A 24,948-nucleotide genomic window follows, 5' to 3' on the forward strand; every position below is an offset into this window, starting at 1 on the left:
TTATTGGCAGAACTCCTGTAACTGAACATATTACTCCAACAACACTTGCATTGGCCCCCAGGTTAAATACAGTATTGATTTTAAAATCCTCTTACTTACAAGGCACTCAATAATCTTGCCCCTTCATACTTATCTGACCTTCTTCACATCTACACCCCTAATCGTACCTTAAAGGGTTAGTTCACCCAAAAATGAAAATTATGTCATTAATGACTCACCCTCATGTCGTTCCAAGCCCGTAAGACCTCCGTTCATCTTCGGGACACAGTTTAAGATATTTTAGATTTAGTCCGGGAGCTTTCTGTCCCTCCACTGAAAATGTATGTACGGTATACTGTCCTTGTCCAGAAAGGAAATAAAGACATCATCAAAGTAGTCCATGTGACATCAGTGGGTTAGTTACAATGTTTTGAAGCATCGAAAATACATTTTGGTCCAAAAATAACAAACTAAGACTTTATTCAGCATTGTATTGTCTTCCGGTTCTGCTGTGGATCCGCGTTCAGTGCCGCTGCTGACGTAAGACGCCGCTGACGTGTGTCTGGTGTGTGTGTGTGTGTGTATTCTGGTTCTGTTGTGGATCCGCGTTCAGTGCCGCCGCTGACGTAAGACGCTGCTGACGTGTGTCTGGTGTGTGTGTGTGTGTCTGGTGCGCCCGAGCTTCGTTTACAGTCTGAGGGAGACGCTCGCTGGAAACAAAACAATCTTCGCAAACATGTCTAAGGATTTCCACACAGAGGAAGACTTGCATTTTTTTGCCCAGCCATATTTATTTAAATCCGAATACACGGACGCACCAGACACACGTCAGCAGCGTCTTACGTCAGCAGCGGCACTGAACGCGGATCCACAACAGAACCAGAATACACACACACACACACACCAGACACACGTCAGCAGCGTCTTAGGTCAGCAGCGGCACTGAACGCGGATCCACAACAGAACCGGAAGACAATACAATGCTGAATAAAGTCGTAGTTTGTTATTTTTGGACCAAAATGTATTTTCGATGCTTTAAAACAGGTGTGCCCAACCCTGCTCCTGCCGATCGACTGTCCTGCACAGTTCATCTCCAACCCTAATCAAACACACCTGAAGCAACCAATTAAGGTCTTCAGGCTCACTTGAAAATTAAAGGCAGGTGTGTTTAATTAGGGTTGGAGATAAACTGTGCAGGACAGTCGATCGGCAGTAGCAGGGTTGGGCACCCCTGCTTTAAAACATTCTAACTAACCCACTGATGTCACATGGACTACTTTGATGATGTCTTTATTTCCTTTCTGGACAAGGACAGTATACCGTACATACATTTACAATGGAGGGACAGAAAGCTCTCGGACTAAATCTAAAATATCTTAAACTGTGTTCCGAAGATGAACGGAGGTCTTACGGGCTTGGAACGACATGAGGGAGAGTCATTAATGACATAAGGTGCGTTCCATTCGACCGTAAGTGGACTTCACAGGGTATTTCACCATCTTAAGTGAGATTCCAATCCGAAGGGAACGAACATGTTCAGTTCGAAGGGCACTGCAAACGGCGTAGGGAATAAGGGAACATCGATACATCACTTCACAGGAAGTGGAGAGCGAAAATCAACCAACTGTCATTGTGCACCGCGTCACCAGTCTGCACTAACCATAGAGCAGAGCCGTTGGAAGAGGTTTTAAATTTTAAATTCTAACGGCTCTGAGTTTATGTATGCATTGAGTATTCATAAATATTGTTATTATTATACAAACTTGAGTATTTATGAACGGTTGAGGTGATGAATGTATCTATAGGCCTATTATATGATTTTTAATTAGAAAGAAAAGTAAATAAATAGTTATATCATAATCTGCGCGACCCTGTTGTTGCTTTTCTTCGATGACGTTGCAGGGCATTCCAAATGAGTGATTATTGTCAGCGAAGTCCACTTCAACTGATGTACCGTGTTCAGGGAGTAGGGAGCAGTGAACACTGCGTTGAGACCCTGTCGAATGGAACGCACCTATAATTTTCATTTTTGGGTGAACTAACCCTTTAAGATCGTCTTCAGCACTCACTCTTGTTCTCCCTCGAACTCACACAACTTCTATGGCGTCCCGAGCCTATAGTCATGCAGCTCCCTATTTATGGACTAACAATAGTAAATATTCCAGACATACTTGGTGTATAACTTTCAAAGTGGCTGATGAAAGTACACTACCATCCAAAGGTTTGTGGTTTCCTTTTGTTTGTTTGAAGAAACTAATACTACTTTTATTCAGTGGCGAATGCAAAAACTGGATGATGGGTGTGCCTCTAAAAGTGTGGGTGGGCCGGAATAATTCTCATCACCCCATGTTTTTTAATCGGCTTAACACTATAAACTCCCATGACTTGACTGAAGCACTGTAAGGTTTTGCAACAGAGAGGACCCAGAAGCAACGAATTGAAATCAACTATGCTTTATTAATCAACTCAAACAGCCAGGCTGATGTTTAGTTGACATGAAGTTGCAAAATTACTTATAGTTAACGTCCAAAACCTAAAATAAAATTCTAGAAATAAGCACCCCCTGAATCATATAAAATTATTTATCTGATCAAAGTTGCACAAGCTTGATCATAAGAGGAGAGTCCTTGTCTCTGTTCAGCCGAAATGCCACAGATCCGTCCCTCTGACCCTCTGGTGCAACGCTCCTTTTGAAGACAGCTTTATTAACAGACAAGTGATGGGAGCATCTGCCAGCAACGAAGAGACGTTTATAGAGCACGCCAAATGCTATCTCACCATTACGCTTATCATCCGCAGTACTATTTACAAGATCAGCGGGCTACCATCTTTGACCAAGACTTCAAACATGGAGCTTCTGGTTCATCTAAAGCCCGCTGTGGCACGCGAGAGTGTAATCAAGGGTGCAGCACCTTGTCAACGCTACTGAAACTGACAAAAACACAGCACAGAGACTCAGCACTGGTGAGCTTTAACCTGCCTCTCATACAGTTACAGGTTGGACAGCAAACATGTTAGGCCAAAAATATTCCGCCATCTAACCTAACAGATGTCTATGGAAGCTTGTTTCCGCCACTGAATTAAATAAATAAAATAATTGCGACTTTATAACACATAATTGCAAGTTTATATCTCGAAATTCTGACATCTTTTCTCATAATTGTGAGATATAAACTCGCAATTGCGAGTTATCAGGCCAATTCTAAGGGGGAAAAAAGACTTAACTTTTTCCCCTCAGAATAGTTTATATCTCGCAATTCTGACTTTACATCTCGCAATTCTGACTTTACATCTCGCAATTCTGACTTTACATCTCGCAATTCTGACTTTACATCTCGCAATTCTGACTTTACATCTCGCAATTCTGACTTTACATCTCGCAATTCTGACTTTACATCTCGCAATTCTGACTTTACATCTCGCAATTCTGACTTTACATCTCGCAATTCTGACTTTACATCTCGCAATTCTGACTTTACATCTCGCAATTCTGACTTTACATCGCGCAATTCTGACTTTACATCTCGCAATTCTGACTTTACATCTCGCAATTCTGACTTTACATCTCGCAATTCTGACTTTACATCTCGCAATTCTGACTTTACATCTCGCAATTCTGACTTTACATCGTGCAATTCTGACTTTACATCGCGCAATTCTGACTTTACATCACGCAATTCTGACTTTACATCCCGCAATTCTGACTTTACATCTCGCAATTCTGACTTTACATCTCGCAGTTCTGACTTTACATCTCGCAGTTCTGACTTTACATCTCGCAATTCTGACTTTACATCTCGCAATTCTGACTTTACATCTCGCAATTCTGACTTTATATCTCGCAATTCTGACTTTATATCTCGAAATTCTGACTTTATATCTCGCAATTCTGACTTTATAACACGCAATTGCGATTTTATATCACGCAATTCTGACTTTATATCTCGCAATTCTGACTTTACATCGCGCAATTCTGACTTTACATCGCGCAATTCTGACTTTACATCTCGCAATTCTGACTTTACATCTCGCAATTCTGACTTTACATCTCGCAATTCTGACTTTACATCTCGCAATTCTGACTTTATATCTCGCAATTCTGACTTTATATCTCGAAATTCTGACTTTATATCTCGCAATTCTGACTTTATAACACGCAATTGCGATTTTATATCACGCAATTCTGACTTTATATCTCGCAATTCTGACTTTATAACACGCAATTCTGACTTTACTACACGCAATTGCGATTTTATATCACGCAATTCTGACTTTATATCTCGCAATTCTGACTTTATTTATATCTCGCAATTCTGACTTTATATCTCGCAATTCTGACTTTATATCTCGCAATTCTGTAGCCTGGATGCCAGCCCGAACCCCGCCCACAACATTTTTTGATCGGGAAGTTCGGTCTGGACTCGCTCCATTGAGGAGTATTTATGATCGGTTCAGAAATCGTCGGGCCAATCAAATTGCCAGGGCGGGCTTTATACGATGATGGACAGATGATCTGCAGGGATGTAATCCTCACGTTATCAAAGAGCGCTTGGGTTGAACTGGTTTCCCTCACAGATGACTGCCGCTGGAGAACTGAGATGTAGAGATTCCGCTATCGCGTCCGTTGTAAAAGAAATCGACAGCGCATTCATTTTAAAAGACGAACATAGAACTGCAATCAAGGCATTTGTCGATCGGAAAGATGTGTTTGCCGTCCTTCCTATGGGATTCGGCAAAAGTTTAATTTATCAGCTGGCTCCGATGGTAACTAAGAAGATGGGACGCAATGAAAACCCTGTGGTCGTTGTGGTTTCTCCTTTGGTCGCACTCATAGAGGGCCAAGTAAAAGAAGCAACACTCGTTATTTTACTTCTTCCAGCGTGCGTGCATTTGAGTTCTGTAGTTGACAACTGTGCTATGCAAAGTAGTTGACTTACTGCGTTGCTCTCATTGGTTGTAGGTCTATCCAATTGAGTGCAGAGTTTTTTTTTTCCTGGTTCGGTTAAGACACGCCTCATAATCAAAGCCCTATGAAGCAGTATCAGACTCACATTCTGACTAGAATATGAGTATGACGAAGTCAGGCTAGCAATTCTGACTTTATATCTCGCAATTCTGACTTTATATCTCGCAATTCTGACTTTATATCTCGCAATTCTGACTTTATATCTCGCAATTCTGACTTTATATCTCGCAATTCTGACTTTATATCTCGCAATTCTGACTTTACATCTCACAATTGTGAGAAATAAAGTCAGAATTGCGAGATGTAAACTCGCAATTGTGACAAAAAAAGTCAGAATTGTGAGATAAGTCGCAATTACCTTTTTTATTTTTCATTCAGTGGCGGAAACAAGCTTCCAGATGTCTGAACAAACTATTTTTTTAAAAGAAATTAATACTTTTATTCAACAAGCATGCAGTAAATTGACAATAAATACTTTTAAAGAGGTACTTACAAAAGATTTCTAGTTCAAATAAATGTTGTTGAAATGTGAAATGAACTTTCTACTCTTTGTTGAGTCTTTCTACAAAAATATTAAGCAGCACAACTGATTTCAACATTGATAATAATCAGAAATGTTTCTTGAGCAGCAAATCATCATATTAGAATGATTTCTGAAGGATCATGTGACACTAAAAACTGAACTAATGATGCTGAAAATACAGCTTTGCATCACAGGAATTAATTACATTTTATAATATATTAAAATAGAAAGCCTTTATGAGCATGAGACTTTTCAAAATCATTGTAAAAATCTTACCGACCTTGTGAACGATAGTTTATATTGGAGAATGTTGCTAATTTGCAGTATGAATAAATTATGCATCGGTGTCACATGATGATTATTTTGCTGTTTGCAAAGATGTTAAGGGCCATTTAAAACCATAATGTAAGAATGAAACTTTAATTTGAATAATAAAACAAATTAATAAACGCTTGCATTGCTAACTGGTAATTTGTTTTATTTGTGAAAATGCAATGAAACAGGCCAAATCTTTTGACATATTTCTTCAAACAAAGAAATCATAAAGGCATGCGAAAACAAGAGAGAACCAGTGAAATATTAATAACTGATTATGTTTTAGTCAATGCATGCTTTTTCCTGAGAGCTTTTTGTTTATGCATATTATAAAACCTGCAGCTACAGTTTGCCTTTTTTTTTTTGCCAAATAATTTTGTCAGATAAATACCTTAACCAAATTGAGTTTTTAGTTTTTTCTTCATACTTAAAATATTAAACAATATATAAAATATTTGCTCAAATTTTGATGGTTTAATCAAACTTGTAGGGTCATTAAAAACAAATAGGCCTTTCAGACGTCACTTTTGGCCACTATATACATACATATTAGTTTTACTATAGACAATGGTGAAAAAACTCAAAAATCCAATTTATCTTTTTTTATATAGTGCAGGATGTTTCTGAAGGTTCAGAACTGAATCAGTTAAGAAAAAAACACACATTTTGAATACCTGTTTTGTGAAAGTATTATCAATTAAAAGTTTAATAAAATATATATAACGAGGAAGCAAGGTTATGGAGAACGAGTGAGGCTCTGAATGATCTATACTTTTGACTGTCTCAGTAAAACAACTGAGCAATGAGAGAAACACGAGAACACACACTAAGATCATCTGTGAATTCTTCTCATTCATCATATGACATCTTGTAGGAAACAGAGTCAAGATAAGACCATCCAGGCCAGCAGAGCGCTAGGAAGCTTTTGTAGATTCATGCACATGTGCACAGTATCACACATACACGGATAAACATACACACACATACTGTACACACACCTACTTGGATATGTCAGGCCTTATAAATAACTTGTAAAAATGTTACCTCATTGTTACGTATCCAAGTATACAGTATACTGAGTGCAGCAGTATCCATAACTAACAACACAGAGACAGTACATGAGCAATATTCCAAAACAAAAACTGATTCATTATTTTATAGAAATAAATAACACTAATAATCATAATAATATTGCAATGCATTGAATCCACTGATTTATTATATAACTGCTTGTGAATAAACCCATAAATATAAACACACTCAGTCCCTCATATATGTAATGTTAATCTTAATATTATTTTGTAATTTACTTGAATTAGGAGAGATGGTAAATGCTGACTATGAGCGTCTTTATCTGCAACTCATAGATAATGTGCATGAGTGCAAAGATTCAGCCAATATGACCAAAAAGTTGGAGGTTAATGGGTATTCAGAAATTCAATAAAAACATCACAGATTTTTTGCACTAAAAGCATTTTTAGTATTTTTTTTTTAATGGATGTTGGTACTAGTTTGTGGTTATTAGTTTACTAATATGTTCATTCACAACCGTTACATGAACCCAAAGCCACTTTGTGAGAGTCGCCGGGACGCTAGCCCTTATAAATACCTCTCTATATTATGAATTTGTTTTAGTCCTGTTGCTATGGTGAGGTTTCCCGACATGTTTATAGAACCTGACATTATAAATTAAAGAGCCTTAACAACACTTAAGTGGACTTACAAGAGACATCAGCTGCCGACCGGCAACCAGCAGTGAGGGGTTCCCTGTTTACTCGAATCATTATATTACACAGCATAATAGTCCATGATGTAGCAACACCAAAGAATTTAGCAAATAATTAGGAATTATAACAGCAGACATGACACTATATTGTTGTAGAAGAACATATTTGGGAGATTGTCACAAAGTGAAGTTTTCACTTGGCCAATATCTAAACAATTAAACATAAAATCAATGCTGGAGAAAACAAATATGTTGATTTTGAACACTGAATTCCTCCAAAGTTCACCGCAACTGGGGCATGTTGTCACAAAAGGTAAAAGTGTGATCAATGCACTATATCTTTTTCCTAGACAATAGTCCTTTGTCACGTTAGATGCCATATTGAATTTAATGCAGATGAAAACAAGACTGAGGGATAGACTTACAGTCTTTACAATGGCACGCACTTTATAAAGGTTCTGGATCGAACCGACAACTTTCAAAACAGTTTTTGTCTACTGAAAGTTTTTTTTAGAAAGACGTTTCATCAGCCTAACAATGTATGTTATTAAAGGGTTAGTTCACCCAAAAATGAAAATTCTGTCAGTAATTACTCGCCCTTATGTTGCTCCAACCCCGTAAGACCTTCGTTCATCTTCGGAACACAAATTAAGATATTTTTTATTAAATCTGAGAGCTGGATCACTCCTCTGGCTACTTAAGGGGTCGAAACTGACCGGACCAAAAGTTATGAAAGACATCGTTAAAATAGTCCGAGTGACTACAGTGGCTCAATCTTAAGTTTATCAAGCGACCAGAATACTTTTTGTGCGAAAAAAAATAAATAAAAAAATAACGACTTTATTCAACTATTCATTTCCTACTCTGTATGGCCGTGATATTTCACGTAGTGAAACTACGCAAAGCTTCTAGGTTGTACGTCGCATCACACACATGACCAGCGTCGGCCAATAGTGAGCCTGCATGTGACGTAAAACACAGAAGCTTTGCGCAATATCACTACGTGAAATATCACGGCCCACAGAGAAGGAAATGCATAGTTGAATAAAGTCGTTTTTTTTTTGTTTTTTTTTGCGCACAAAAAGTATTCTGGTCGCTTGATAAACTTAAGATTGAGCCACTGTAGTCACTCGGACTATTTTAACGATGTCTTTCATAACTTTTGGGCCGGCCAGTTTCGATCCCTTAAGAAGCCTATGGAGGAGTGATCCAGCGCTCAGATTTAGTAAAAAATATCTTAATTTGTGTTCCGAAGATGAACGAAAGTCTTACGGGGTTGAAACAACATGAGGGCGAGTAATACTGACAGAATTTTCATTTTTGGGTGAACTAACCCTTTAAACAACAGTACAATCCATTGAACGCACTGTACTTCTATCCCTCACAGCCTCGCTAGTATTTTTATTTAATATAACTATTTATTTACATTTTAATATTTTATATTAGCAATAAATATTAACATTTTATTTCAGCTACTTGTGAATGGTCACTTGAAAAAGATTCTTTTATAACCCAATGGTGTAGTTACAATATCTACCACAAGGTGTTAAACCTTAAACCCTTGGTCTGGATGGCAGAAAATAACATGAATAATTGATGATGCCAGTGCAAAAGAGGAATGGCTAAACTTATTTTAACCTCCAACGTAAATCTAGGACCACAACATAAACCTCTCAACAATGAAAACTTCAAGCGACGGGCAGACACTCACTGTTAAGGTGTTATGAAAGCAAAGCAGGATCAAATGCTAGAGATGTTTCTTAGCTATACTTACAAAAGACAAAAGGCTGAAGTATCTGAAGCATCCCTATCATGCCTCGATCTCTGGTGATGAACTACAGCTCTGAATATGTTGCCACACTTTCATGTATGTGGTTGTAAAAACCGCCTGAGTGCAGCAAGATGGTTACGTCCACTTAAAATAAGCCTCAGTCAAAGGCCTGCAAGAAACGTCAGACTCCGAGTCTAGCCTGGCAAAAATAACATTAAATAAACAGAGATTACAGCAGATTAGGGGGGGGGGTATATCAACACTGGTGTGGATCACGTTACACGTTATGTCGGCTGTGCACTTTTGGGCCTTTGGTCTTCCCGTCTCTCACTGCTTTTAAACGCAGGTCACCGTCTGATCTCTACGGGAGGGGATGTTGTGAATCACAGATTCAGATGGATACTGAATATCGTCAATAAATCTACAGTGTTATTGCATTCCTCACTCGGTAAACATGACGAAGGTTGCACAAATACAGAGTTTTGAGATCACACATGGGTGCTTTACTATTTACTCGCTCCAGGAAATCTGTGTTAAGCAAGGCCGACTTTGCTCGAGCAGGGATTTGACTGGCATTTATTCACTTGCTAGATTAACATGGCAATTAATCACTGTGATTCATTGGGAAAATGAACACCAACAAATCGCAGAATGCACACAATCTTAACCCTGAGTCAGCGTTTGTAATTTACAGTACGAACACTAGACTATCAGCTGGAGAACGCCGGTCCAAGCTCCTGTTCGTCATTATCCTGGAAACTTAAAACCCGCTGCGCCTCATCCTGGGAGAGACAGGTCGTCTCATGGGAAACATTTCTGCCCCGAAAGGAGAAATTAATACAGCGCATCAGAACTTCTTTTCCAGCGCTCTGTCACAAGGACGAACCACCGCATCACACTGCCTTTTACTGCAATGGCTCTTACGCGTATTTCACTTATTTTTTATCTTTACTTCGTTTTAACATGCACATTAAATTTGACACCACAATACATGAAAGACATAAACCAACAACGTTTTCCAGCACTGATGTTAAACCTGGCATGACATCATGTATTTGAACATGCATTAAAGGGGTCATATAATGCCATTTTTGTACAAGCTAGTATGATTCTTTAGGGTCTAAATTAAAAGTTTGTAATATAGGCTACTTTAATTAAAAATTCTCATTAGTATTGTAAGAAAAAACTTATTTTACCTGGTCAAAAACAGCTCTGTTTTCAGCACAAATGACTTTAAATGATAATGAGCTTTGCTCACCCCACCTCTCTGTTCTGTGTGTACACCATTTGTAACACAATAACACAATAACCATAACGCGTTGTTCAGTAACGTGGAATTATGAATTATATTGAGAACATCATACATAGAAAATATGCCGTAATGTACCCTAAGTGTAAACCTTAGACGCATTCATTGTGAAGCGTGCAGCTAGCGATTTGCAAAGATTAATATAAATATTAATATAAAGTTTAATAAAACGTTACACTCACTTCAGTTGTTCTAGAGGTTCAGCAGGAACATGAATAGCTGGTACCGATCCTTTATTCAGGAGCAGCTTCTTAGCAAATCCAGCTTTATACTGATCCTCGTTTATAAAGCAGTCTGGTGTGTGAAATGATTCGCGCAAACATGAAAGCATTGACGTTGCTCGTGGGGAATATTCCCTTCGAAAACAAACTCAGCCACTGCGTCTTCAGCGGTTCGGATTCAGGAACATTAAAATGACTGTGTTCGTTATTACACCCAAGAACAGAACACCACAATCGCTTAGACGCCATTCTGCTCATAGACAGTGCTCCAGCATATCAACAATGAGCGCGCCGGTCCGCGCAGACTATGATTGACAGCTCCCTCACGAGCGAGGGCGGGTCTGTGTTGAAACGATGCTGTCAATCAACAATCGTGGGAGGGGCTTCCGAGCGTGTGACGTCACACGGTCGAACGGCTTGATTTGAGACAGGGGAAAACATATAAGGAGATTAAAACAAAAACACTGGATGGATTTTTATCATTATATGACGGTTGTGTACAGGCACTGCCAACACACATTTCAGTACAATCAACTTGTAAAAGTGCATGTACCATTATATGACCCCTTTAACATTAATGAGATTTGAGAGTTGTAGTATATGAGCTATGTTTCATTGAAAGGTGCAAAGCGATGTGCACTCTTGTGTTTGATGGAAGAAAGAAAACTGAAGGATCATATGACACTGAAAACTGGAGCAATTATCCTGAAAATTCAGCTTTGATCACAGGAATAAATAATTTTAAAATATATTAAAATAGAAAACAGTTGTTTTAATTTCTAATAATATTGTTTTGCTATTATTTTTTTTACATATTTGGTTATGCTTTATTTCGATAGTCCACTTCAGACATACTAACTATATGTAAATTTACAACTACATGTCAACTAACTCTCATTAGAGTATTAGTAGACCGTTTGGGTTAGTAGAATAAGTTGACATGTAACAGTTTCTTCTAGGCAGTATAATGTCTTGGAAAGCATCAAAATAAAGAGTTAGCAGATAGCCTATTAAGCAGACAGTCTACTAATACTCAATGACTGCTAGTGGACATGTAGTTGAAAAGTTACTTATAGTTATTAAAATATCTAAAGTGGACTATCGAAATAAAGTGTAACCTTATATTTTTAACAAAATAAATGCAGACTAGGTGAGTATAAGAGACTACTTTCAAAAACTTTTGAATGGTATTTTATGTATAAATTTACATAATTATATTTTATTATGAAAACAAGTAATTGTTCATTGTTATTTCATGTTATACCATATACAAACTTAGCGATTGTAAGATTATGAGATCAAATTATTTTGGTCTGTTTGTCAATCATCATTAAAAATTGGGTGTTATCAGCTGCCTTAGCATGGATACACAAAATGACTCCACACACATACATGGATACACTCTCTCCACACACATACATAACATTAGCAATGAACCTTCCCCTGGTATACCAGGAACCTGAGTAAAGCCGGTAGTGCCAACTGGACGCGCTGCCATGTACAGAATGTGTCAGGGTACTGAATGAGACATCAGTTTAGCACTCGCTTCCCATCATTCAAACTCTCCCAAAGATGTGGAGTGACTGTGAGAGGGAGAAGGAGATTCACTGAAGGAGGCAGGTCAAATAATTCAACAAAACTCCCCACGTTTGGTCTTGAGTGGAAATGACAAACTTCCTCTCACATTTCCTGAGTGTGTACCAGACTACAGTGGCACACCACCCAGATATCTGAAGGCCGAGAGAGTGATTCCTGCATAATCACCTCCTCTGTTCTAATAAAATCTAATTAGTGTGATGATAATCTCATTTTTTCATGGAAAAAAATAAAACTGAGAAATAAGCACATCTTTCATTGGAGCAGTAATCTTAGTTCCTCTGAGGATGAAACATAATGAAGTCACTCAAAGGCTTAATAAACAGTGTGAACTAATGCAGATAAAGAGAGCATTCCCAGCACACACCTCATTTAACTCAATCTGCTGAGCAACAGCCTACGCTCCTTACTGAGGAAATAACCACACCGGCGTAAAGAGCCTTGCTTGGAGTCAAATGTTTTGTAAGAGGATGAAATGAAACAAAAATAAAACTTAAGAAACAATTAAAAATTAAAAAATCATATGCAACTCATTGAAACACACAAAAATGTAACTAGATGAAACATGAAAAAAATTAACTAAACTAACTGAAATCAAAGCAAAACAAACGATTCAACAAAACACAATTTAAATGAACTTAATTGAAATAAACAAAAACTTAAGCTAGATGAAACATGTCAAAACAAAAATAAAACAAAACTAACAGTAAGAAACAAAAACAAGCAATTAAATTAAAGAAAACATGGCAAAACAAAAAAAGAAACAAATTAAAAATAATATAAAATGAAATGAAACAAAACAAAAAACAAAATGAACCAAAAGCAAAACAATTAAACAAAACACAAAATTAAACTAATCAAAACAAAAATCAAAACAATTCAACAAAGCAAAAACAAACAAACTCAAAATGTGAAACACCTAACTAAACACACAGAACAAATTGCAAAACAAAACTGGAACTTTGAAAATCCATCCTGGAAGGATTGAACTATCCTAATGGTGTGTTCACACCGAACGCGAATAGAGCGTCAAATACGCGTCTATCGCGTTTAGTTAGACCCTTGAACATTCGCTCGAGTTCACATTTTTCAACTTGCGCGGAAGACATTCGCGGCAAACGCGTCGCCCAATTCGCGTCATTCGCAACGCCCGGCGCGAATGATGCGTCTATTCGCGTCTTTGCATTGACTTTGTATGTAATCTACTCGCGCAAATAATTAAACTCGCGTTCGGTGTGAACACACCATACGTATCGAGACTGAGGCCAAAGGCTTGAAGCCATAGTCCACTCACAAGTACTTAATAATCAATCATAAATGTGCCTTCAACAATAGCACTTGGCAGAAAGACTCAAAAGCAATTTCCTCTTCTTCCACCTAATTCACCTTATTACCACTAGTCAAATAAGTGGATATGCACTGCGATGGAAAAGTATGAGCATGAGAGGGCTTGAGCGTCAATTAAAGGTGGTGTGAGAAAAAGAGATAATACACTGCTGGAGCATATTATGGAACGGATAGTGATAAATAAATACTGGGTGTTTTTAATGGGGCAGAATTAACACTCCACTGACGCTAACCAATAAAGCTGGCTAATGGGAAACAAGCAACACTGCAGTCACAAGCAGGTTAAATGAATATGCTGAGCAAAAAGTTATATTCAATAAACAATTCTGGTACTGTGATGAATCACCACATGAGTTAACAATATAAAATATTGGTCCTGAAGCAATACTACTAGCATTCATTCCAATAGCCCAACTTCCAGTCTGGATAACATCCATCTTAGGCAGATTGTAGTTCATCTGATTTGTGCAAAGGAACTGTACTGTGAAAGTTGCATTCATCTCAATCCTTCATCTATAAGTAATGAGGATTGCATGCTCTCATAAGCTCGTGTTGTAAAAGTCTGATATTTATTTACTGGAATCCGGACACAGAAACTGTAAAAATGCAAGATGAGGAAAATAAGAAACTATAGATGGAAAACTATTTAAAGAAATCAAAAGGTCAAAGTTGGGTCTGGCAGGGCACTCTAGGACATGAATAGAGTTGGATAATATCTTATTTCCAAAAACAAGACCAATAAAACAATCTCACTGAAACATCTCAAGAAAACAATAAAAAGTCTGACTAGAAACTAAAAATACAATTCAAGGAATCACTCAAGTCAACACACTGGGAAAGTGTTTGAAAGCACATTAAATCTCTGCCTTGTCATCCAGAGGTGGACGAAACAAACTTTCTTTCTTTCTATCTCAAACTATATGTTTGTCTGTGGCCCTTTACTACAAATCTGGCATCCTTAATGCTGTGTATCCCAAACATCTTGGTGGCCCGTTTGGACTGCAGACTTGACAAGGTCACGGCCACCATGAAAAAAAAAAAAAAAATCAACGACCTTCCCGGGAGAGGAGGGTCTGATCCCCGTTAGATTTATGATCGCTGTGTAATTTCTTTAAAAGCACAAAAATGCATTATTGAACAGCGTAACAGCACTACGAGCACAAAAGCATTTCTTACACACGCAGTTCTACCGTGCGAGGCTATGCGTTTGTGCCCGAGGGAGCGCAATTTTTATTATATATTTACTTATTCAAACTCAAGCGTACAGCACTTTGAGGGACCGAACACCAATTCTGGACAAGCTGTTATTTCTGGCTGACTACTTGAAGTTAAAGAAAAGGGTAAAACTGCAAAACATACTGAATCCTAATGGAGATAAAAATGCAGGCCTGGTCACTTTTCCCTCTGGTTCTCTCAGCTTTTGGCTATGTGCATTTTTTGCACCATTGCATCTTTGTTCAATTACGCTGCAAAGCTGTTAGCATTGATCCACATAAAAAATACAAAACAAATTCAAGACAGACAGAAAGCCATTGAAATAAAAACGGAAGTCATCTAACAAAACGAGAGCTGGATTATTTCCTCATTTCTAGGGTGAGGTTGAAGTCACTTCTTCAGTTCAAGACTGTTTAACAACTCGATTTACAGTCCGAGAACCTTTGCCCATGTGTTTGCTCGGGGCCTGTTGAAAACAGCATGTGATTTTCTATATGTGGTGCTATGGAAAACGGATGCAACCAAAGGTCAGCTTCAGCCTGCTAAAACTCCAGCTGCTCGCAGGCATCCGCCCCTGTGCGTTACACACGCTCACCTCTGACCCCCATCTCTAACACTCTGATAGCTTGTAAGTTTACCCTCTGACAAGACATCTTAATTTGGGGCGAGTGCAAGAGTGATAAAAAAAGAAGCCTGTCCCATGCATAAACGTTTTACAGGCTACCAGGCGTTTGTGTAGAACTAACAGTGTCAAAGGTTCCTCTCGTGTCCTAGCGATGGCTCATTGTCACATCAGAGGAGTTAGTTTCAGCAACAGTACCAGGTGTCCTCTCTGTCTGACTTGTGTTTAATGGCTCCATTTTCACCAAACTGAGTGGACAATGCATGTTATCCCTGGGGATTCCCTTAGGAAAGTTAGCTATTTGTTCTTCACAGATGTAATGTGTGATTTTAGTCTTGACTGAATCTTTGTTTTTCTCTGGCAACCTTAGTAAATGTTACAGAGCAAAATTACATGTATTTTTTTTAGGGCTGGGAAAAAATTAATCGTGATTAATCGCATCCAAAATAAAAGTTTTGTTTACATAAAATATGTGTGTGTAGTGTGTATAATTATTTTGTATCTATAAATACACACACATGCATGTATATATTTAAGAAAAATGTGTTATTAATATAAAAAATATGTATATTTATATATAATATAAATGATGTATAAATATATATACAGTGTATACATGCAAATATTTCTTAAATATATACATGCATGTGTGTGTATTTATATATACAAAATAATTACACACACTACACACACATATATTATGTAAACAAAACTTTTATTTTGGATGCGATTAATCACGATTAATTTTTTCCCAGCCCTAATTTTTTTCTAACTAATCTAATCCCATCTTTGATAGAAATGTTTGTGATTATAGCACATGTATGCTCGGTTTCACAGACAAGGCTTAAGTCTAGTCCCAGACTAAAATGCATGTTTGATGCACATCAGCAATGTTTTTTTTAGGTACTTTAAAAAAAAAGCAATTTAAATATCCTAATTTCCCTAAGGCCTAATCCTGGCTTAATCTGAGCTCTGTTTGTGAAACCAGGCCGTAGTTAGAAAACTGAAATATTTTGAGCTTTATATAGAGTAAAGTCAATTACTGTATTTTAAGCTATGCTTCTTGTTGTGCCGCTTGGAGAACCTTCAACTTTCCGTGTAAAATAAGAGTCGGTGGTTCAAGTAAAAAAAAAATATTTCACAGATGCTGCATGTCGTGGTTGTAATATTCATCTTAATAAATAATGTTATATTATTTCTGAATAATAATATAGGCTAATATAATATAACAGTCTCTCTTGGGCAGAAAACTGTCCAAAAAATGCTTTTTTTGTGGTTTTATATATGGTCAGCATTTTTGTGGTTTTATATATGGTCAGCATTGCACGCTTGCATGTGTCATGGTAACATTTTCCCAAAATCAAGCTCAAATGGAGTTACAAGGTTTTTGACCAGTGAATGTCAGACGTGTGTTTTATCCGTCATCAGAACATCTTTATCTGAGGCAGTAAGTGCACCGCATTACATTTTCATCATCTTACAGGTTATAAGGTTTATTGTAGCTATATATGGACGCTCAGTTTTTTCTGTCATTCGGCAAAAATCTCATGTTATAAAAGATGAAGTGTTTCACACAGTCTATTGAAGACAGTATTGGCTGTGACTCGTGCTAGACTAAGACACTCTTCTTTGCTCCTCAAATACATAAAACATTAGTCTTTATATATATAGTGTTTCTTGAGTAAAGAAAACGCCGTACTTATTCAAACAACCAGTTGTTTATTCTCCCTCGCATTGCAAACAAGCAGAGACGCTCCACAATGTGTTTGGCACTTCATTCATGATAGAGGTGGGTGGAGTTATGAGGTTTGACTGACAGTTTGAGGATCCAATGGAGTTATGAGGTTTAGTCACAAGCTCTAACTTACTTTTCATTGGCTAAATATTTGATAAACCCACATACAGACTTAAAGGGTGATCAATATTAATGACAGACAGTGACGATATAATATACTTTAACATATTATCTTGTTTATTTTTATTCACATTTTAAGAGTATGACTTTCCATAATGGCAACTTTAAGATGAAAGACACTCCCAAGAGTCAAACGTCAGTTACAAAGCGAATCCAATCATCCCATCCCAATTATCCTTTAGACACACAACTTTTCCACTGCTGAGGCTTTAGTCGAAATCTTGACCATCTCACGTCATTCCCTAGTATTTCATTTAGAGGGTGTGTTTAAAAATCGAACTGCTGTGCTTTAGAGAGAGAAAGAGTGTTCTCTTCACAACAGTTGTGCCAAAAACAAGGTAGCATGAGAGAAACACATTTCCTCACAGAGCAGAGCTAATTAAACGATCAAGACATTACACCCCTTGCTTAATCGCAGTCTCAATTTAATGATCAATGTGCCACTTCATTTCCCTCAGCCATGCAGTATGGTTCTAATCTACAGTACAAGTTTCACACTAACACACATTCACAGACATTTAAGAGACTCCGGCTGAAGGACCACTACCAACAATTTACTTGAATTTGTCATAAAACACCGAAAGACATTTAATATTTAGTTGATCACACATCTGGTCTGACAACATCTAGTTAGATTGATGCCCATGGCATGTCTGTTCTTCTCAGATGGTTAAATCGAGAAACTAATGCTATACATTGGCAGGATTTACATCACCCACATGCCCAGGCTCTAATAGAAACTGCTCAGAGAATCAGACACTGGGTGTCTGAAACATGAGAGTCGTAACCTTGACACGCCAGGTACTGTTAATAACTCCTCACTGTATTTCTTCATTGGAAAGAGAGCCAGTGTAATTATTATAAGAATGCTTATCTAAGTTTTTACTGTGTCACTCCAAAGCATCCGGTTTCAAGATATCTTATATGCAATGTCCTCTGTGCAATACAATCGTTTCCTAAACCTATAAAATCACACAATAATCATTTGTTTGTTAGGTAATCTCCCCTATAAGCAGTGAGATAAAAAAAAAAGTGAGATAAAAAAAAGTATGAATTTATCAATTTCACACACCATTTTCTCTGAATTTAAGTAGTTGAGCCAAACCTGTGTGCCACAGGATCTATTGTATAAGAATGTTTTTTTTTTTTGCAATCTTTTTGATGCCTTGGACCCCCAACTATCTCCCTGAAATTTAAAGGCTGCTATATATTTTCATGTATAAAGGCCCATTTATACAGTGAAAAATATTGTAAATGTAAAATATAATTTTGGAAAATATTCACTTTCCATTAGGTTGACACCTAGAAAGTACATACCCACGATTAAGAGTACTATTTGATGTATAAACAAAAAATATGGCCATTGAGATGGCATTATGACCTGGTAGAAATTTCCGATTTGGTAAATTGACTGTATATTGTATGTATATTAAGGAGACCTATTATGCCCTTTTACAGAGTCTTCATGCTTGAATGGTTCAAAAAACACCTTATTTTTCACATATTCTCCATTGTTGCAGCTCCTCTCTTCCCAGTCTGTCAGTAACGCTCTGTTTAGTTCCTGTCTCTATGAAGCCCCTCCTTCTGAAAAGCACACTGTGCTCTGATTGGTCGGCTGGATCAGTGTGTTGTGATTGGTCAACCGCTTATACCATAACCGCAAGTTTCAACACTCTACTAACTTACTCAATCAGACCCCGCCCCTTTATTTTGCATATGCCTTGGGCGGGATTTATTTAAATGAGGAATATTGTGACGTGTTCGTTCCCGGAAGAAAACTCAAGACTACAATAGAGGCGTTTCAGGGAGTTCAGAAACACTGACACTGATATAGAGAATAACTGCCTTTGGAGGGTCTCTGTACTTTGCAACATTGCAGACCTTTTTCATGCTCAAACAGCAATATTACACACTAAGGAAGGGTGAAAATGTGAAAAAGCATAATAGGACCCCTTTAAAATTACCTTATGTATTTGTCCTCTGTGTGTGAGAGAGAGAAAGAGAGAGAGAGGAAGAGGGAGAGAGTGCTCAGCATAGATGGTGTAAACAAATGATGGCAGTGGCTTAGAGACGGCTATACTTGTTTAAACTACACTGGGGTAAGACACGCCAGACCAGACAGCTTCTCTTCATGGAGAAAGGGTCTTCTATCAGGTTGACCAAAGCTGAGACTCGACACATTTAACGGCTATGATATGAGTAGGCATAATGGTACTTGACGTAACTCTTACAGAAGGGACCTTCGTGTCAATTAAACTCAACTTGAAATCAGAATTGACCATATTTATGTACTTAAAACATTTCTGGGTTCGGATTCACGAAGCATTCTTAAGAATAAAATAATTATTAACTGCTATTTCTTATTATTCTATCTGCCTTATTTTTCAGGTAAGAGGACATTTCTAATTTTAATGTGTCTGGCTTCCGGTATCATCCACTTCCAGTTATTTTTAGCTGTACAAAACAGCTCGTTATGCTGCTTGATATTGTAAACTGGTATTTCTTACCATATTATTTTAATGTAATGTCTAAATTATAAACACGCTGGTTTGTAGCAAACAGTTTTACAGTTTACTGCACTTGATATTTTCTTCTTTTTATTTCCCTATAGCGGCTAATAAATCGTGCACTTTACTTCCGCGTTGAAAAATAAGATGGATAAATAAAAAGTTAAGCATATTTTGTGTTTACAAAAATACTTCTTAAGACAGAGCAGAAAAAATCTTATTAAAAATCTTTTTAAAAATAATAATAAATAACTTTTTAAACTTAGTAATATCTCCTTTAAAGTCCTACTGTAGTTAACAATCTCTTCTTTGATCACCAAAATTACATATTTAAACGTTTTTTTTTTCCTCGAAAAAAAATCTTCATGCCTTAGAATAGCTTGAATGCGACTCTACACCCTTGCCTCATTTAGTATACCAGTTCTATGAATATGTAAATGAGCCCCGCCTCCATTCACTCACTCAGCTCAGCGTTGATCTGATTGGTTGCAAGGTAGTTTGTGCCGTCAGAAACACCATCGATTTCAAACCGTGTTTTTGAGACTGGAGAAAATAGCTACTCAGCAATGGTGTTGACTTATGAATTTGTACATGGTTTGTTTTAAAGCATATTAAAAACAACACATAGACATATAAACAACATTAAAAGCTTGATTTTCACCACAGGGGGACTTTAAGAACAGTCTTAAAACCCAACAAGATTTACAAAAGAATAGTAGTTACGGTAGTTATATAAGACATATTACTACTACAAGATTTTTCTTTTATCACCTAGCATGCAAATTCTCCTATGAAAGTTAATGTAATTTCACTATACTTTACATACTTTTAAAAATGACTGTCTAGTACTTCCTACTTCAAAAAAAGGGGGGGGGGGGGGGGGGGGGTTAAAATTATATGTTGAGATTTACCAGTGTAAAGTTTTGTTGTATTAGACAAGTCAGCCTCATGAGTAGGATAATAATAATCACACACATTTTGAAGCCTTTCATTTTCTAAAGAACTGCACCTAGGAATACTATTATGGATTTCTCACAATTTATCTTACAAACTTTCTACACTTTTTTCTAAAAAGATTTTCGTGGTCTTACAGTGAATGACACTGCAAATAATTTTTACTCTTAAACTGCACTATAATAACTTGTTCTTCTTTTAAAATGTTTCCTTTTCTCCTGAACTCAGGCCAGACTTGTTATCCGTTGCTTTAGGAAAATCACATTCTGTCTGGTTCTGATATTCAACGCCTGCTTTACACATGCTAATCACGGTGGACATAATCAAGTCCCACCCTACAGTTTTTTCTCACTAAATATTCTGTTCCACCTGGAAATACGTCATGTTTCAATAGTAAATGTGATTTTTTTTTTTTTTAGCAAATCAGGTTTACTTTAAAGGGATAGTTCACCCAAAAAATGAAAATTCTGTCATCAATTACTCACAGAAGATGATATTTTGAAGAATGTTGGTAACCAAACAGTTGATGGGCCCCATTGACTTCCATAGTATTTTCTTCCATACTATGGAAGTAAATGGCTAAATTCTTAGTAAATTCTTCAAAATATCATCTTCTGTGAGTAAATGATGACAGAATTTTTCATTTTTGGGTGAACTATCCCTTTAAAAAAATGTTTTCCCTGAAATTGTGCGATTACGAGTTATTTTGGAATTTGTAATTGCATTGGGCTTGAATAAAAAAAGCACTCATTAGGAGATGATTTGGCCTGTGTTGTGCTTTGCAGTGAGGGAGATGAGTGACAGGCGGAGGTATGAGAGACTCTGATAAGCTCTCTTCTGCTCTCAAACTGTAAGGCAGTGGAGCTGATGTCTATCTCTCCGCTTTAATGGCTCTCACTATGGATTTATTACTCATTGAGAGGATGAAAACAATGTACTGTAGTGGTCAAAAACGCCTTCTTAAAAAGAAATCACACTACAGGAAAGAAATACATCTGAACGTCACACTGATACACACTAATTTAAAAGAAATCACGCACCTGTGTTTTTTGTGGCATCCTAAAATTAGTCATAGTCACAGACATAACAACCTATCTGATGTGCCTACCCGCGGGAAATAGCTTCTGACCAGTCAAATACATGACATAGTGGATTATTTCAGAATAGGGTCCAGCCGGGACCCTCAACCAAAGACAAGTGGGCTAATAACTAACTATGAATACACAAATGTCACAGTTAGTATGGCTGAGCACTTGCTCTATATACTCGGACCTTTTAGTTGGCAACACAATCAGCAACAATGAATAAAACATTTAATAATGTGCTGTATTAGAGCATCCCAAGGCATTTTACTGTTTCAACCAAGGATACAACGCATCTGTAAATGTCAAACGGCGCTCTCCCATTCAAGCAAACTTGATTTGTTGAAAGAATGCAGCATGGGAATTAAATCCAATTGTGAGAGATGAAAATCAATCTTGGCTGATGTTGAAATGATATGGTCTATTGGAAGGGTCACCTAATAGGAAAATATCCCGACTCAGCTTGTTCAGAATTAGAGAGCGTCACTGACTCCAGGTGAGCTTATGGCAGGTGGGCCATTTGTGTGCGCAAATTACTTTACGGTCATTAACAGTTTCTCTGAGGTCATTTATCAACATGCTTCTTGCTTAGCTTAAAGGGATAGTTCACACAAAAATGAAAATGCTGTCATTAATTACTCACTCTCACGTCGTTCCAAACCCGTAAGACTTTCGTTCATCTTCGGAACACAAATGCTCAACCGAACCTGCTTGATGCATGAGAACAAACCTCATTGGTTCTTGCAGAAGCTCAAACGTGATGCGTAACACGATAATGAACCTCATTGGTTCTTGCAGAAGCTCAAACGTGATGCGTAACACGAGAATGAACCTCATTGGTTCTTGCAGAAGCTCAAATGTGATGCGTAACACGAGAATGAATCTCATTGGTTCTTGCCGAAGCTCAATTGTGATGCGTAACACGAGAATGAACCTCATTGGTTCTTGCCGAAGCTCAATTTTGATGCGTAACACGAGAATGAACCTCATTGGTTCTTGCCGAAGCTCAATTGTGATGCGTAACACGAGAATGAACCTCATTGGTTCTTGCCGAAGCTCAATTGTGATGCGTAACACGAGAATGAACCTCATTGGTTCTTGCCGAAGCTCAATTGTGATGCGTAACACGAGAATGAACCTCATTGGTTCTTGCCGAAGCTCAATTGTGATGCGTAACACGAGAATGAACCTCATTGGTTCTTGCCGAAGCTCAATTGTGATGTGTAACACGAGAATGAACCTCATTGGTTCTTGCAGAAGCTCAATTGTGATGCGTAACACGAGAATGAATCTCATTGGTTCTTGCCGAAGCTCAATTGTGATGCATAACACGAGAATGAACCTCATTGGTTCTTGCCGAAGCTCAATTGTGATGCGTAACACGAGAATGAATCTCATTGGTTCTTGCCGAAGCTCAATTGTGATGCATAACACGAGAATGAACCTCATTGGTTCTTGCCGAAGCTCAATTGTGATGCGTAACACGAGAATGAACCTCATTGGTTCTTGCCAAAGCTCAATTGTGATGCGTAACACGAGAATGAACCTCATTGGTTCTTGCCGAAGTTCAATTGTGATGCGTAACACGAGAATGAACCTCATTGGTTCTTGCCGAAGCTCAATTGAGATGCGTAACACGAGAATGAACCTCATTGGTTCTTGCCAAAGCTCAATTGTGATGCGTAACACGAGAATGAACCTCATTGGTTCTTGCCGAAGCTCAATTGTGATGCGTAACACCAGAATGAATCTCATTGGTTCTTGCCGAAGCTCAATTGTGATGCGTAACACCAGAATGAATCTCATTGGTTCTTGCCGAAGCTCAATTGTGACGCGTAACACGAGAATGAATCTCATTGGTTCTCGCATGTCAAGCAAATATGGTTGATCTTCCATTTTCCACAACTGATGTGCGTGTTGATGAATGTTTATATGTGAATAAAAGCCTAAATTCAATCTGTTCATCATATAAAGTGATCGAGTCTCTTCAGAAAATTTAGACTAAACCGCTCAATTCATATGGATTAGTTTTACGATCTCTTTTTGAAGCATCAAAGTGGTAGTTGCTTAGCTGTCAATGGAGGGACAGAAAGCTCTCAGATTTGATCAAAAAGATCTTAATTTCGTTGATGAACGAAAGTCTTACAGATTGGGAATAACATGAGGGCGAGAAATTAATGACAGAAGTTTCATTTTTGGGTGAACTATCCCTTTAAGACTTTGTAAAACAAAAACGTGCATCTCAAAACCAACAGTTTGATGTGGGTGACTTACATGAAGGCGTGATAGATGAATGCCCATCCTCTGGGTCTCTCGAGCACGTTGTACAGGCAGTTCTGTAACTTTCTGTAGCGTTTGCTGGAGGCAGAAGGGGTCGCCCTCGGGCCCGGTGGCGCTGGCAGTGGCGTGCCCAGTAAGCCGGTGCGGTGAGACGGGTGTCCTCGCTCTGGGCTGGACGGCTCGCTTCTTTCCGTATGAACAGCCGTGAGAGCCACAAACTCAACCCGCCTGTCATCGTTGGGTGCAGGGGGGGCCAGCATCCTAATGCCTCCGTTATTGGAAGGACTACCCAACATTATTGTGTTTACACAAGCAAACTAGTGCACCATATACAGCAGAGATCGACCGATACAGTTTAACAACCGATAATGATTATTTGTATTAAGTGTCCTACAGCTGATATTCAGAACCAATTTTTGATGTTTTACACAATAATAGCTCAATTATTATCATACTACAATAATAAAAACACTTGCTTATTGTTGGGAATATAATCCAAATTAATGCATTATTAATAATATTCCAAACTGTGAATTTAATAATAATGTTGTTTCTTAAATAGCCTGTTTAGTTGCAAAGAATATCATTAACTCATCATTCTCTCTAATTCTCTAAATTCT

The 24,948-nt window shown here is 37.7% G+C and overlaps 1 protein-coding gene across 3 annotated transcripts in view; it reads right to left on the minus strand.

Moving 5' to 3' along the window:
- Positions 1–24,948, minus strand: part of LOC130084301 (potassium voltage-gated channel subfamily KQT member 4) — a 75,677-nt gene extending 50,729 nt beyond the window's left edge. For all 3 annotated transcript variants that reach the window (XM_056249639.1, XM_056249638.1, XM_056249640.1), the window contains exon 1: positions 24,323–24,948. In XM_056249639.1, coding sequence (XP_056105614.1) covers positions 24,323–24,624 — 302 coding nt within the window. In that variant the 5' untranslated portion in view covers positions 24,625–24,948. The remainder of the gene's footprint in view (positions 1–24,322) is intronic.

Source organism: Rhinichthys klamathensis, unplaced genomic scaffold, assembly GCF_029890125.1.
Source record: "Rhinichthys klamathensis goyatoka isolate OS25496 unplaced genomic scaffold, OSU_Roscu_1.1 h1tg000060l_1, whole genome shotgun sequence".
NCBI lineage: Eukaryota > Metazoa > Chordata > Actinopteri > Cypriniformes > Leuciscidae > Rhinichthys > Rhinichthys klamathensis.